This window comes from Strix uralensis, chromosome 1 (genome assembly GCF_047716275.1).
Source record: "Strix uralensis isolate ZFMK-TIS-50842 chromosome 1, bStrUra1, whole genome shotgun sequence".
In the NCBI taxonomy this organism is placed as follows: domain Eukaryota; kingdom Metazoa; phylum Chordata; class Aves; order Strigiformes; family Strigidae; genus Strix; species Strix uralensis.
Genome location: NC_133972.1, coordinates 111,655,106 through 111,670,620, shown reverse-complemented (window position 1 = coordinate 111,670,620; position 15,515 = coordinate 111,655,106). Strand labels below are relative to the sequence as shown.

Genomic DNA, 15,515 nt, shown 5'->3' with positions numbered 1-15,515 from the left:
TGGAGACTGTCCCTTCTGGGGAGTCACTGGGGCAAGGGGCTAACGGCCCTGGGGGACTGAGACAGGGTCTTAGACTGCGGATAGGGTTGGGGGATCCCTGGGTTTGGGCAGGGATGGACACAGCTGGCGGTACCTCAGGGCCATGGCAGTGTGTTAGGATGGCTCCTAGTAAACGTATTCTTCCTTTGGAAGTGTTTATATTCACTGTGTTTATCTGATCACCGAACTCACAGACTACAACCAAAAAAGAGGGGCTTTTTTTAAAAAAAAGCTATGAAAGAGTATTTGAAGATATGTGCTTTTACATCCCCCCCACCTCAAATTTGAAACTGAAATATTCCAACTAAATCTACAGCAGATTTTAAAAATGTCAGCAAAAGTATAAACTCAAAACATACATAATTTATTTTTCCATTGTTTTCAATCAGCTTTTGAGAGCCAGAAGGATTGCAGCTAGCCAGACCATTCGCTGAATGAAGCCGGCAGCACAGATCAACCGTCTCTCTGGAAGAACAGCACTCTCGCAAAGAGCATGCAGAGCACACCAGTGAGAAACAAAGGGAAAGGGGCAGGCTAGCTGGCCCAAAATGAGTCTAATGACATCTTTTTATGGGTCAGGAAAAGAAACCTGTTCTTAGGAAGCAGTGTACTCTTCACTTCGATTGGCATTGTTAGGAAGGTCTTACTCACACTGGCTACATTTTCAACAGTTGGTAGGACTGACAAGCCATTTGCAGAGAATGAGAGGAACTAGCACAAATGGCAAGGTTGTTAACAAAAACAAGAGAGTAGAAAAGCCCTTGAAATAAATAGAAGCAAGAAAAGAAAAATAAGGAAGTGCTCGGAATTCTGTCCAGGTGATGCATTTTTGAGACAAACACATAAAACCTTAAAACTTTCATCTTTTTTTAGTGAATTGATTTTTTTCTTCTAACTTGGAAGCCATCTGTAAAAGCTATGTCCCTTTTGTCATGTTCCTCCACTGTCACATCAGACTGTATTTAACATCTCTATGATGCTTTTGACTTACCAGGTATTTTGTGTATTGCATGATTTCAGAGTTTCATTTACTCTCTTTCCCTATACCTACTTCTCACTGCAGCCTGATCAGATGCACTGCAGGTCCTGAAACACTGTTTATTTGTTCCCTTGTTCACTCTGTATGTTTTTTTTTTTTCTCTTTCTCTGCATTTTGTTACTACTTTTGCCCCAAGATTCTCTCAATCTTTCTTTTCCACTGTTGGAAAAAATTTCTAATCTCTGACTCTTATTCCAGTATTGCAAGACCTGTCACATGTTTTACACCTAATTTCTCTTCCCTCATGCCTTATCTATCATTATACTAAATCATTTTCAGTCCTATTAACAGCACCTTCCAAACAGGATCCCTGTTTTCATTTGTTTCTCTTCTCTTGCCTTCCATGTTCTTCAATTTGTCATTTCATTTCTTGTCTCTTGTGGCATATGCTTATTCCTATTTCTTCATATTCGCCTGACTTTCAGGTGCTAGGAAGATACATGATGGTAAAAATATGACTCAAAAAAGTACATCATTGTTTCTATTGTCAGATTAGCTGGTGCTGAAACATTGAGATACTGTCCAAATGTCACAGAGTATAATCATAAATTTTCCTCCCCTCTCACCAAGCCTCAAAGAATTAATATTGGGGATGCCAGCTCAGTATCCTTATCTCTTCACCTATTACCTCTTTCCAAGCAGATTTGGAGTGCATCCTGGATATGGGATTTTGTAGAAATATTGCAGAGGCTTTGCCAGCCTCTAGATTATAACCCTTTGCTACTCACCCATATGAGTACCAATGGCCAGGGTAAAACAGGCTGTGACCCTGAAGAGCTTGAGAGGTTAGGTGATGTTCCCTCAGTCTTTCTAGTGAAAAGGAAAGGCTCAGGTAGAAGCAAAAGTATACTGTGTATGTGCCTGTGTGGCTCGTATCTCATGCAGGGTTTTCATGTCTATGACCACAGAACACTCTCTCGGGAATAAGGAATGGTTGTCTCCATCTGACAAAGTGAGGCAAAAGCATTTTTGCAAACAAGCTTGCCAACTTGATGACAAAGCCTTTAAACAAGATTTTTCATGGGATGAAGACCCTGAAGACTCGAAGCCTGAGAGAAGTGGAACAATAGGGGCAAGGAGCCTGCGTGACAACACAATAAAGACAGTTCTCACACATTCCCTAAGAAAACAGCACAACTTGGCACCCATGTCAAGTGCCTGGACATGAACTGCTCCAGCATGAGAAAAAAAAAAATAGTGGAATTAGGTTTGAGCAGTTGCAGGGTAACAGAAGCATGGTGGGATAGCTCATATTACTGGATCACTGCAATTGGTAGATACAGGTTCTTTAGGAAGCACAGGCTGGGAATGGGAGAGATTATGCTCTATGCTAAAGAGCAGCATAAATGCATGAAGCTTTGCCATGAAATGGTCCACAAACCAGTTGAGAGTTTATAGGTCTGGATCAAAGGGAGGATAATGAAGAATTTGTGATGGGTTTCTGCTACAGACCTCCTGATCAAGAGGCAAAATAGGATGCAGCCTTCATTAGATGACTGAAAGAAGCCTTGCAATCAGGAAGAAGATTAAAGATATTGCTTGGGCATAGAATTAAGAAAGCTAAAACTCTGCTGCAATTGAAATTGGCAAGGAATGTGAATGGAAAAAATAAAGACCTCTGTAAGTATGTTGACAGGAAGACTAGGGATAGGATATGGATGATGAGGATATGGAAGGGATTGTAGTGTTCAAAGCTTTGTTTGCCAAGGTCTTTACTGATAAAGTATCCCCGTCAGCTTTCCAGGTCTCTGTGCCTAGTGGCAGAAGAGTCTGAGAAACTGAGGTGCTGCCTATGATAGGAAAAGATTAGTTAAGGGTCAATTGAGCAAATAAATTGGTTATACAGCAGTTCATGAGACATCTGATATTAATGAGGGAGTTTGGCTAAAGTCACCTTTCAAAAACTAGGTGAACAGGAGAGGTTCCTAGTGACTAGAGAATGGAAAATATCAAATCACTCTTCAAGAACAGTGGGAAAGAGGATCTGGAACATTAGAGGCTGATCAGCCTCACTTCAGTCTTCTGGATGTTTACTAGAGGGTTTCCTCACAGGTGAGTACTAGGGCTGCTACCATTTAATATCTTCACTAGCTACCTGGATGATGGGGCAAAATGCACCCTCAGCAAGCCTGTGAATGAAATCAAATTTAGAGGAAGCAATTGATTTGCTAAGTAACTGGGCTGCTGTTCAATGGGGCTTTGACAGACCAAGCTGAAAGAAACTCATGAAGTGCAACAAAGGCAAGTAGAAAGTCCTAAACCTGGGATGAAATATCCACATGCAGCAGTATTGTCTGGGGCTGACTGGTTAGAAATAAGTTTTGCAGAAAAAAAAAATATTGAGATCCTGGGGTAAACAAGTTGAACATCAGTCAGCAGTGCAGCCTTGAACCAATAAAGGTTTATTGCATAGTTGGATGTATTAGCAAGAGTATATAGCCAGAAGATCAAGATCCTCTGTTTGGCATTTGTGACCATATCTGGAGTATCTTGCCCAGTACTGGTTTCCCAGTACAGAAAAGGCAGTGACACTGGAGAGTAAGTCCAGTAGAGGAACATCAAGATGGCAAGTTGCTCAAGAGCTTATAGAGGTTTTTTTAAGAGAGCATTAAATTTGTATTATTGGACAGTTATATATAGCTAGGAACGTCTTTTCCAGTCCAGATTCATTCACCACCTATACTGTTTACAAGAAAGCATACACTGATTTGCAATCTTTAGTCCAGCACCAGAATACTCTTGAGATATGGAGTCCGTACTTTGACATGCCAATTAAATGTTGCCTGAAGTTGTCTTTCACTGCACCTGGCTGCCTTGGGCATGGATAGAGTACAGCAGTACAGCCTATATCTAACAGATATCCTGAGCCTGGCTCTTTCTATACATGATGTAGACACTTTAAGCCTTATTTACAGTAAATCTCACTATCAGTATTGTTGTAAGAAAGCCTGCTTCTTATGGCTTTAACATTCTAAAGTACCCTTGCAAATCAACTTTCAATAATTTAGCTTAGACATAACTTATGAAGCTCTGAAAAACATTAGTGCACAGGTAAAAAGCATGTAACAGGCAAATGCCTTAGAGAGGATCTGGACATGGAGGCAAACAAACAAGGCTCTTTTTACTCCCAGTAAATATTAGATCATGCTATATAGTGCATGTGGGCTCTGTTTTTGTTTTCAGGAGGTAAACTACTTCTTGACTGAAGGGAAGGGAAAAATACCAAAATATTTACCTTATTTTTTATAACGTGTCCAGCAGTCTGAAATATATTAGCTGCACTCTGATCTCTCATAGCTCTCTAAAGATAATTTTGTAAAGCTTGCTCAGGAATAGCTTAGATATTTGTAAAACTGCATCATTCCATGCTTGAGTGGAATACACTGAGTAATACATCTGTATTGAACCACTGCCTTTATAAACAGTTTGGTACAATCACTAATCACATGTGCATGTTTAATCCCACCTAAATTGCATACACATTTCCATGTAATTTTGTTAATTGCATCAAAGTTAGAACTCTGGGAGAGTGTTTTACATACAAATGTTTGTCACTTTTAGCCATGGTTCAAACATGTACATGCGTACATGCACCCATATGCTTTTGAGGTTGTTATGTGTGCAAAGAACAGTTAGCGAACTTTCTGTTTGTTTCTTCCCTTCCCCTCTGATTCCTGCAGACTGTTCTCTCTTTCTCACAAGGTGTTCATGTTAAAAGATCACTCAGGTACTTGAAAATCTGGTTTCTCACTTTTGTCCAGTGCCCTAACATCTATACGAGAGGGTCTGTAATTTTTAAACAGGCTGTAAAAGAAAAAAGGGAGATTCCTAGTATCCCTGTTCATAGGGTTATTTTAAATGGATTTAAGAAAACAGAGAGGTGATAAGTCACTTGGTTATGCAAACCATGCTCTCTGAGAGAGCAGACTGAATGGGATCAAAACATTTACCAGAAATCACTGGTTCACATACAGACCAATTTTATTTTTAATTTATTTAGATTTCTATCTTTTCTTAACTAGACTGGGTTCTCCTATCCAAGAGTTCTGGCTGCAGAACTGAGGGATGAGACAATTTGTGAGCAGCCAACTAAAGCGGTCACCATTTTGCATCAACAAGGTTTCACATAGTTATGAATGAGAAGCTGAATGGAAAAGCATTATTTTAAAAAATACTCTCAAAAAAATTCAACATTAGAAGCCTTTCAAATATGAATAAGAGGGTAAGAGAGGGCAGTAGAAAAGAAATTAAAGTGTCTTAGAGATGCAAGTGAAGTGGGAATCTGCTTTTCTCTACTGGATAGTTTTAGCACAGTCCAAGTAGTATAAGAAAAGAATAGAAACCATTGCAAAGAAGAAGAAAAATGGATGCTTCCCCTTCCCAGGTGAAGTAATTAGGGAAGATCAGTTTTACTAGACAGTCAGGATTAAGGGACAGTTTTATCTAGAGAGATTATAAAGTCTAATGAGAATGTATAGCTCCCCAGAAAATTTAGGATAGGGAAGAAGTCAGCTGTTAGAGAGACTAGCTATACCCATTTAAACTCCATCCTAAAATACTCCCAGTCATACTATTATGAACAGGGATGAGAAAATTCTTCTGTTGATAACAATAAATAATTTAAAAGAACTTGAAAGATTCTTTTAAAAATAATTTCTTACATATTTTCTCTGTCATAAAAGCCTGTAGGAGCAACACAAATTCTGTGCTAGGTTATTTCTCCTAGTGAAAAATACAAAGTTGGAAAACCCTTTATCCACTGTATTCTTAGTTCTGATTATGTGACAATATAATGCATCTCTATACAGAAAACAGTTACACAACCAAAATTAAATCAGCATATAAGGATTATTGTTGCTAAACAACTAAGTATAAAGACATATTTTCTCTTTCATTTATAATAGGTATCAGAGGTTTCCCATCCAGCATCAACAGAAGGAAAAACTGAACCTCCAGTCTGTGATATCTCTCCGTCCGATGTTTTGAAGCAATTCCCGCACGTCACTATAGGTTCACTCATCACAGAAGCTTTTAACAGAACTTGAGGTAATTATTTTATTAATAACTCTATGCCTCACTTTACCCTAATATTTCCTAAACTGTGGCAGCTCTCAGCACTGAAATGTATACTGCCATTTGCTATTACTCTGTGTACTTTTAGATGTAAGCAAAGATAAACAGTTTTAGGTTTAGAATGACAAATAAAATGACAATTAGTTTGTTGGGTAATGTTTCAGAGGAAGGAAGTTCAAACTATATATGAAAAAGTCAGCTCTTTATCCATCTATTCCTAGCTAAAAATGTATGTTTCACGTGCATGTACCTATGCATATGTGTATGCACTCGTGTGTATATTCACACACAGAGAAATAAGAGCATTTCATAGAAGAAGCTAATTGAAATATATTAGGTGTAATGACAAAATTACATAATAACTACTAATTACTAATCGATGAACTTATGTTTCTGTTGAGTCATATCAATACTTTGAACAAGAGACTTCTAATACAGCTGATCTCACAAAATAATTTAAATTCCTTTTTATATTCCCACAGTAAAAATAACACTTCATTATTACCATGGAAGTAGTATCCAGTCAGTAACATTAGATTAAAAACTTAAGTTCAATCTTTCCTGAGTTTTGGAGCATCTGTCAATAGGACCTGAATTTCTGTTGATGCAGTTATTTATTTTTAATGCAGAATTCATAATAGTATTCATTATTTGTTTCTCCATGTCTTGCTAGGCTATTACTTATATTATCTGTGGTATGTGATCTGCAGAGACGCAGCAAGTTAGGTACCTTTATTTTACTGATAAATAGCAGAGGGGATTCACAAAATACTTTAATATGTATTACCTAGGAAGAAACGGGATATGTTAGATGTACTTGCTATGTGAAGTGTATTTTCATTATTACACTCAAATGGTATAAAATACAATTAGTGGTCTTTGGATTTTATTGATAATGGCTAATAAGAAAAAAGATCATAATTATGTTGGATAAGACCGTAAACATTACTGTTTTGAGAATGGATTTAAAACATGCATTCAAATTATATTTATAGGATCTTGAATACATTATCAGAATCATTAGTGTTGAAATACACTTAAACTGAAGAATGATTATTGTGTTAAGTAAGGGTTTGCACTGATTACTGTCACTGATTTTAAAGTAAACATATCAGTACATCATGACCAAAATCCAAACGCTACAATTCAGGCCAAATACTATTGATGTTTTTCATAAGCTCCTCTATAGAGGAATGGACTTGACTGAAGTAAGTAAAACAAGCAGGATTAACCTCTTCATTGAAATGACAATATCTTTATTTTACTATGCAGCACTTGAATTTTTCTTATACTTGAATATATAAGCAGCTGCTCAAAAATGTTTGCCTATCATCTGCCCAGCCACCTAGTCTGTGTCTAACTACAGTCACGAAGGATATCAGTAATTCTCAGGAGTTTATAACCTGTTAATGTGATCTAGTTAACAGGTGGCCAGCAATCATAAAGTCCTGTTTTGAACATTCTGACACATGAAGACAAGTCAAATAAAAGAATCTGCTACATTAAGAAAATGGGTACATTACAATGAATCATTATTATTTACCACCATGATTAAAAATGACCCTGACTCATCTCACCAAACATGATCCTGGAACAATTGTTCAAGACAGTATGTGGTTCCAAATCTAGAAACTGTGCATTGCCTCAAAGACATTCCTTGGCCTTTCAACAATAAATAAAACCAGGTGAATCAATTGTTTTTCTTTAGTCATGTATAACTTTTTAATGGACTTTAGCTGACAAGTCATTACCCATGAAATTATTAAGTATATTAATGACACTGATTTTTGAGTTCATGTTAACACTAGAAAGTTATCCTGGATTGAAGCAGACTATTAATCATAACAGCTATTTTTAAACAATGCTACCTGTTATCCTGCCTATTCCAGAAATGAATGTCACATTACAAGGACATGAAACCACTTTCAGCTATTTCTGAATAACGCCACCAGTAAATAAGCCCTTTTAGTCTATCTTCTACTTTGACAGATTGTCCAAGATACAAATTTGGTCAATAAAAACAAAATGTTCTTTTTAAAAGTTAAAAAAGTCACAGCCAACCAACACAGTGTAACTTCTAAACAAGTCCCTAGTTTTGTGTCTGTCTCTCTCCTCCTCCCACCCAAAATAAACAGATCCAGCTTGAAAGATGCTGACCAGTAATGAGAGGTGCTGCTCATCCACCACACCCACTGCCTCAGGGAGAGGCAAGAGAACAGAGGTTTTTGGAAGACCCTGTTCAAACTAGAGATATAAAACTCAAAAATCTAGAGGAAGGCAACAAAGTATATGAGTACTTATCATTCCTAATACAGGTCCTGGTTTCTACCCAGCCAAAAGTACACTGAAGAAACACTAAACCAGTGGCTCCCAAAAACACCCAGGTGAAGATTGTTCCCTGGAAGGGAAACAGTCAAATAGACGGTGTTTTCATAGGAATATCTTATCTTATGATCGTGTTACATAGCAGCTTATGAGACAGTTTGAAAGTTGCTGGAAGGAATATTGTGTTATTACTCCCACAGAAACCAGAGCTGTTACTGTGCCATTGGCCTACTTCACTACCATATGTGTTTTATACCTATTAACCCTCACGGTGCCCCTCAACATTAAGCTTACACTAACTCTGAATGTTACCCAATCAATTTATTTACATAAATTACTTTAGAAAAGCCTACTCTTAATGTGCCAGGAGGCTCCTTTAAGGGGTCTCACATAATATTTCTTGTTGCATTCTACAGTGCTGTTGTACATTTTACCCCTCTAACATAAAATAGATCATGATATCCACACATTATATCAAAACATCTACTGTTTCCAATGACAAGTAGATTGCACCTTCTCAAACTCAGATACAAAACTAAGTAAAAGGGGAAAGGGAGTAAATATTACAAAGAACATGAAAAAAAAAAAAAAAGCACCGTGATTGTAATTAGTGTACAATAAGAATTTACTGCCCATTTTCCATTTAATTTAAATGTTTATATAACAGTCCTAACTCTATAGGTTAACACAAAGGACACACGACTAGAAGAGGGAGAGAGGCAGTATATTGGAGACCTTCTGTAAATTCAAAAGAAGATTGACTATCATATAAATGTATTTAACTTCATAAAATAAGCATGGTCAAAATCATGGCACTTGAATACATGAAGCAGGATATTTAGATTCTGCAGCTTCGGTGACTTAAGAAACTTCCAAGAATATGTCCAAGGAAAACCCTGTCATTGGCCTCATTTGGTTTAGGAGAGAGCCAGAACTTATTCAAGCCACATGAACTGAAATAAATGGGACAACTGAAAGCGATTATGGTAGGAAAAATTTCAAAATAAGGCTGAGGAAACATAATAGACACTGAAAACTAGGGACCTTGAACCCACCTCAGTGTCTATTTTTTTGAGAGACATGATAAGAGTTTTAAACACAAAAACTTAGATTTAAAAGTATTTTTTATATCTACCATTAAGACAGCTGTTTTCATAACTATTTTTGTATTTTAATAGAAAAAGGTTACTGCTGACTCAGGTTTACTTTCATGTATTTAAACACAGCCCAGTGATATTTTGCAACTAGAAACACTGCAGTCATGCCAATGCACAAGGGGGAACTAGAAAACGCAATCCACTAAAAAATAAACCTGAAACCCATTCATTCAGTAACGAGCAAAGTGAAACGCCAAAGCAAACAAACAGCATCAATCGCAAAAATACATGAAAATATTAAATATTAATTGGCTTATGTTTTAGTCATCTGAGGTATCATAAGCAACACAGATAAGGGTTTTTTTAAAGAATATATGACTTTAATTGACTTTGTCCCTTTAATGATAAATTTACAATGAAAATGACATGTCCACCATAATTTTGAAATACAACATAGCTACCACCGATTTGCTGCAAATGCCTTTGCATTATATTTGTTTGTGGCAGAGGAGTAAATTTGACAAAAATAAATTCTTAGACACATCAATCCTTGAGGGATTAATAGCAAGATGAAATATTTCAAATTAAATACATGAAAATAAAAATCATATAAAATAATATAAACATTTCTTCTGCATATCCTCAAGCAAGATTTTTCTCAGCACATCTAATACACCAGCCTTCATAAAAAAAAAGTGAAGAAACAAGATCTGTTTATTGAGAATGAGGTAAAAGGATGCAATTGACGTTTTCCTGATATTTTACCTCTTGTCGATTGGGGCATAATAACTTTTCCTAACCTCCAATACCGATGTCAGTCCACCCCCAGAACTCTGAGGCCATTTGTACTGGGAAGAGCACACACAGCTAACAAATGCATGGCACCCATGAAACTTCTGGTGTGTTTGCTGATCCTCTGAGGCCCCTCTCCCAAAGGCTGTCAAAGATGCTAGTGGCAACTCCTCCGATACTTGCCATGGACAGGTCAAGCAGAGATGGTTTTATTACATCTGGAAGAGGAAGAGTTTGCTCTGCCATCTCTCCGTGCTCCCACAATGTGTACTCAAGCATTAGTGGACAAATACATCAAATAAATATCAGATAAAAGCACCCAAAATATGCTTGGTAATGCAAAGAAAGGATATATTTTAGGGTATGGTCAGAGAAGATATTCAAAGCCTCCATTGTTGCTTCTAGAAATGTCAGGACAATTCAGAAATGTCAGTTCCTTTACCGGTTTCCAGATTGTAATTGAAGGATCATGTAGCTCGCTCTCTCTTTCTCTCTCTTTCTCTCTCTCTAAATAGGTCTATAAAGATCAGCTGGAAAGTGCAGACAGAATTGTTCACTGGTTAGCTTTACTTAGAGCTACAGGGTATATATGTGCTTTGTTTTGTCTTATTGATCAATCTAGCTTACATTTTTAGCACACACAAACAAAAATCGGAAAAAGAAAAAGTTGATGAAAAACACGAACAACACAAAACAAATAAGGTTCCAATCGTGCAAATTTTGCTTCACTGGATAAAGCACTTCTTGACACAGTAATGTCCAGAATCCCCCTCCCCCAGAAAAATACAGGACTGAGACTGAAGCCATTCTTTTTTTTTTCTTTTTTTCTTTTTTTCTTTTTTTTTTCTTTTTTCCTTAAGGCTATACAACACAAAGAAATAAAGCATGGAAAGAACACCTTATTGGGCTGAACACTTCATTCTTCCGGCTCTGGAGCGAGCCTTTGACAAAGCAATTGTGTGATCCGAGTTATTTGTCTCACTGGGACAACAACAAGAGAAAGAAAAAGAGGAAAAAATGAAAGAGAGGAAAAAAATAAAAAAGAATAAGAAAGTCAATGATCCCAACAATAAAATCCGAAATTGACTTTACAATCACAGGTACAAATTGCTCAGGTCGATAATTTCATTTCTCCTAAAGATCACTGTCGTCTAAAACTAATTAGAGGCGCAGGTTCCCGAGGAATTGTCAATATTCAAAGCAAATGTTGGAGTTTAGAAGGTTATCATTCTTCTACCGTGACAGTCTGACGGGGTGACTGGAAATATTGTCATGTGCTGCCAAGTTCAGGGTGTCGTCAATGATTGAATCCTTGCTCCGGCTCATGGATTTGTCTCCTATTTGGCCTTCTTTTATAGTGGAAAGACTAAGAAGCCGGAAAAGGTTGAATATTTCCACCCTCCCATGAGGTTACCCCTTTCCAGTTTGAGATGCACTTTGTCTTCTCTTTCCATGTGGAGCAAGACCCCATTGCTGGCTGCTTCTCTGGTGACGTCCTGATCCCCTGCAAAAGCTGAAATCACTGGGTAGCCGTTTTGCATTAAACTTACCTAAAAAGTGCAAAGAGAGAGAATCTGAGTTTTCTCAATACTCTCAATGACTTTTTTTGCCCTGGGCACATCACTAAACTTTTGTGCAGGTTAGAAACAGGGTTGAATTAAGCTAAGGCAATGCGTGATTTCTGTCATGCATGCAGACCCCTTTAGCTAAAATAACCTACAGTCTCATTCTCCATTTGTCGGTTTTGTAAACGCACCTTAGTGTCTAGAAATGAGAATTTGAAAAAAAAAAAAAAAAGAAAAGGAAAGACAGCATCTTCTTTAGATCACAACCCACCTGGATGGTTTGTCTGTTATAGACCTTGACCACGTGGAAACTGAAACTATATATCCCTTTTCTTGGTGCTACAAATATACTGGAAGCAAGATCAAAATGGTTGCCAATATTAACTAATACCTGGAAAGTAAACAAACAAACAAAACAAAACAAAAACAAAAAAAAGGAGAGAGAGAGAAAGAGAGAAATCAGACCCCACCTTAGAAAAGCACCAGCGAAAATGTGACATGAACTCCATGACCGACATAAAGCCTAGTCGAAATGGCATTTGCGGCACAATTAAAAGTGCACTGCAGGGGAAAGGAGCCAAGTTACAGAGGCATTTAAAACGCATCACAGTTCATAAAAAGATTTAGTTACGCAAAAATGATCTCCAAAGACTGTTAGATGAAGTGCAAACGTCCACACTGCACCGTCACTAAAGCAAAGGTGGCAAAAGCGGGGTGGAGGGAAGGAAAGGAGGGAAGGGAAAAAAGCGGGGAAAAAAAACCCCGAAACTCCTCAACTCATAATGCAAATGTATGGGTTTTAGCTAGCAGTACTGAAATCAGACCTGCCCTCGAGTTTAACAGGGTATAGAACTAAATTCGTACTGCAGAGAGGGGCGAAGGAGCAGAGAGGATGCTCAGCAACAGCAACATCTGCCAGCTCCTGCCTCTCTGTCCCTCTGGAGGGCTGTGCCGCCCGGCCCGCACTCTGCCCGGGCGGCTGGGGTGGCCCTGCTCCTCCTGCCCGACAACAATCTTAATTTGTCGTGTATTTCAATGTCTTTTGAAACAGACAAAAAAGAGAAAGAGTTGAGCCCCGCGGGCTGATGTGCAAAGCCTCCCTCGGAAGCGGCGGCCGCAGCCTGCCCCCGCAACGCCTGGCGGTGCGGAGCCCGCCGGTTTGACGGGGATCCGGCCCCAGCTCGTCCGCTCGCTCCCTTTCCAGGCTCCGGCCTGATTTGGCTCCAAAGGCACCGGTACCGAGGGGAGAAAAACCTGCGGGCCCGTGGCCATCCCATGCGGCTGAGCCCGAGACGGCTGCTCCGCCGTGCCCGCCCCCGGCGCGCCCCGGCCACGCTCGGTTTGCCGGCTACAACCTCTGTTTTAATGGAGAAAAATACAAAGCAGGAGCAAACAAAAACAAAAGCCCCCAAATCCCGAGCCTGTACTCCCAAATAGTCAAACCCTATTGTTTCCAAGATAGGACAAAAAAAAAAAAAAAAAAAAAAAAATTTAATCCGTTATTGTGGGAGCAGGGAGGGAGGAACGCCTTCAAACTCCTGAGAACTGAGCATTGCGGGGTAAAACGTCTAAAACAAGCTATACATGAAGCGAGCTCTTTTTTTTTTTTCTTCTAATTTTCCTTTACTCATCGGACTTTATGAGATCTTGTATACGAGGAATAGCTGTGCAAACTCATTAGGAGAGACAGGTAGACAGATGAATGACAGGCGGACAGACAGGTGGAAAAAAAAACAACAACAAAACAAAGCAGTTTGCGTGTGCTAATTTTGGCTGACTCTGCAATACTACTTCAGGAGTCAGAGGCGGTAGGAAAAAAGAAAATTTCACCGCCAAAATCAAGCGGAGGGACGGAAGGCAAGCGGTGCGGCGGGGCAGGGGCAGTGCGGCCGGGCCCGGCTGTCCGCGGCTCTGCCCGGCGTCTGCCGCGCAGGGTAACACCGCGCCGTTATAACCCGCCGGAGGCGTCGTTCGCCTCGTCTGAGAACGCGGGAAACACCCTCTTCTTCCTCAGCCCTCCCTCTCCCTGCTAGATGCTGTAACACTGCCAAATGCGCTCGCAGCAGAGGCAGATGCGGCGGCGCCCCGTCGGTAAATCTCTGTCCTCCCCTCGCCCCGCAAACGAGCGTTTCCGACAGAGCCCCGAAGGCGGGGTGCGCACCCTCCCCCCCGGGTCGGCCCGGACCGCCCGGGGCAATCCTCGGCTGCAAGGCGCCCCGGCAAGCGCCCGAGGGCACAAACTCGCCCGTTCGAGCCCCCTCCGTAGTAGCGATGGGGGCCGGAGAAGAAGTCGGCGTCCCCCCTCGCCGCCACCCCAGGAAAGCCCCGCCGCCACCGAGAAGAACTTCCCAAACTCTTTGCGGGTCGTTGAGCTGTAGAATCGCAACGGAGCGGGTGGGTCAGGACGAGAAGATGGAAGGGGAGCAAGACGGCAAATGAGCGGGTCGCGGCGGGGGGCTGGGGGCGGGGGCGCCCGCGCAGGGGGGCGAAGGGCCGGCCGGCGCGAGAGGGGGGGGGGCAGCGAAGGCAAAGCAGGCGGCGGCTGACCTGGTCGAAGTAGATGGTCATGGTGCGGTTGCTCATCTCGGAGGGCTCGTGGTTGGTGCTGCGGGTGGCCGAGAAGGCCACCTTGGCGCTGCCCGAGCGCACCGAGATCCCCAGGGAGGAGGTGATGGCGCCGTCGGCCGAGGGGCTGGAGTCGCACACCACCAGGCACTTCCCCTCCAGGACGATGGGCTCCGTGTCGTTCTGCGCCCGCACCGGGCACCCGGCGGGCAGCAGCAGCAGTAGCACCGGCAGCGCCGCCGCCAGGCAGCAGCAGCAGCCGCCCGCCGGCCCCGGCAGCGCCCCCCGCCGCCGCCGCCCCATGCCCAGCGCCGGGCCGCCGCCGCTCCGGCTCGCCGCCGCCATGCGGGCGGGCGGGGGGGCGGGCGGCCGCGGGGAGGCGGAGGGGGCTGCGCGCCTGCTGCCGCCGCGGCGCCCTGCGGCCAGCGCTCTGCGGGACGGCGGCTGGGCAGCGGCGGCTGGGGCCGCGCCTTCCTCCCCTTCTCCTCCTCCTCCTCCTCCTCCTCCTCTTCCGCCTCTTCTCCTCCTCCTCCTCCTCCTCCTCCGCGCGGTGCGAAGGAGCCTCCTCAGAGGGCGGGCGGCGCGCAGCAGCCTGGCAAGGGCAAAGGCGGCGATGAAGCGGCGAAGCGGGCGGGCAGGAGCCGGGCACCCCCCCGCCCCGCAGCACCCCCCGCCCGGCAGCACCCCGCCGCCTGTCCCCACCCCGCTCCCCGTCCCGGGCGCCCCAGCCGGCACAACAGGTCTGGGAGAGACCTCTCTGCCCGGCGTCTCCTCGCGTCTTCTCTTGCTCCCGTCCCCCAGCAGCGGGGCGTCCCGCAGCCCCAGCCGTACTTTGAGGCGGGAGGAGGAGGCAGCGCGGCAGATTTCGTCCCTGAACCCACGGTGGGGAACCCTGTGGGCGCCTCGGACAGTTCCTTTCCCGCCCCACAGCCGACTGGGGCTCCAAACCCGGCTAGTTTCCATGGCCCTACTTTTTACTACACCCGCGAGCAGGGTTTATGTCGGTCTCCTAACGCCCCA

The 15,515-nt window shown here is 42.4% G+C and overlaps 1 protein-coding gene across 1 annotated transcript; it reads right to left on the bottom strand.

Moving 5' to 3' along the window:
* Nucleotides 1-9,931: 9,931 nt before the first annotated feature.
* CBLN2 (cerebellin 2 precursor) lies at nucleotides 9,932-14,813 on the bottom strand. Its single transcript, XM_074893301.1, has 3 exons — nucleotides 14,478-14,813; nucleotides 12,202-12,321; nucleotides 9,932-11,915 (listed from the first exon to the last, which is right to left on the bottom strand). Exons 1-3 carry the CDS (start codon nucleotides 14,796-14,798, stop codon nucleotides 11,718-11,720), a joined length of 639 nt encoding a protein of 212 aa, XP_074749402.1. The 5' UTR covers nucleotides 14,799-14,813; the 3' UTR covers nucleotides 9,932-11,717.
* Nucleotides 14,814-15,515: the final 702 nt, after the last annotated feature.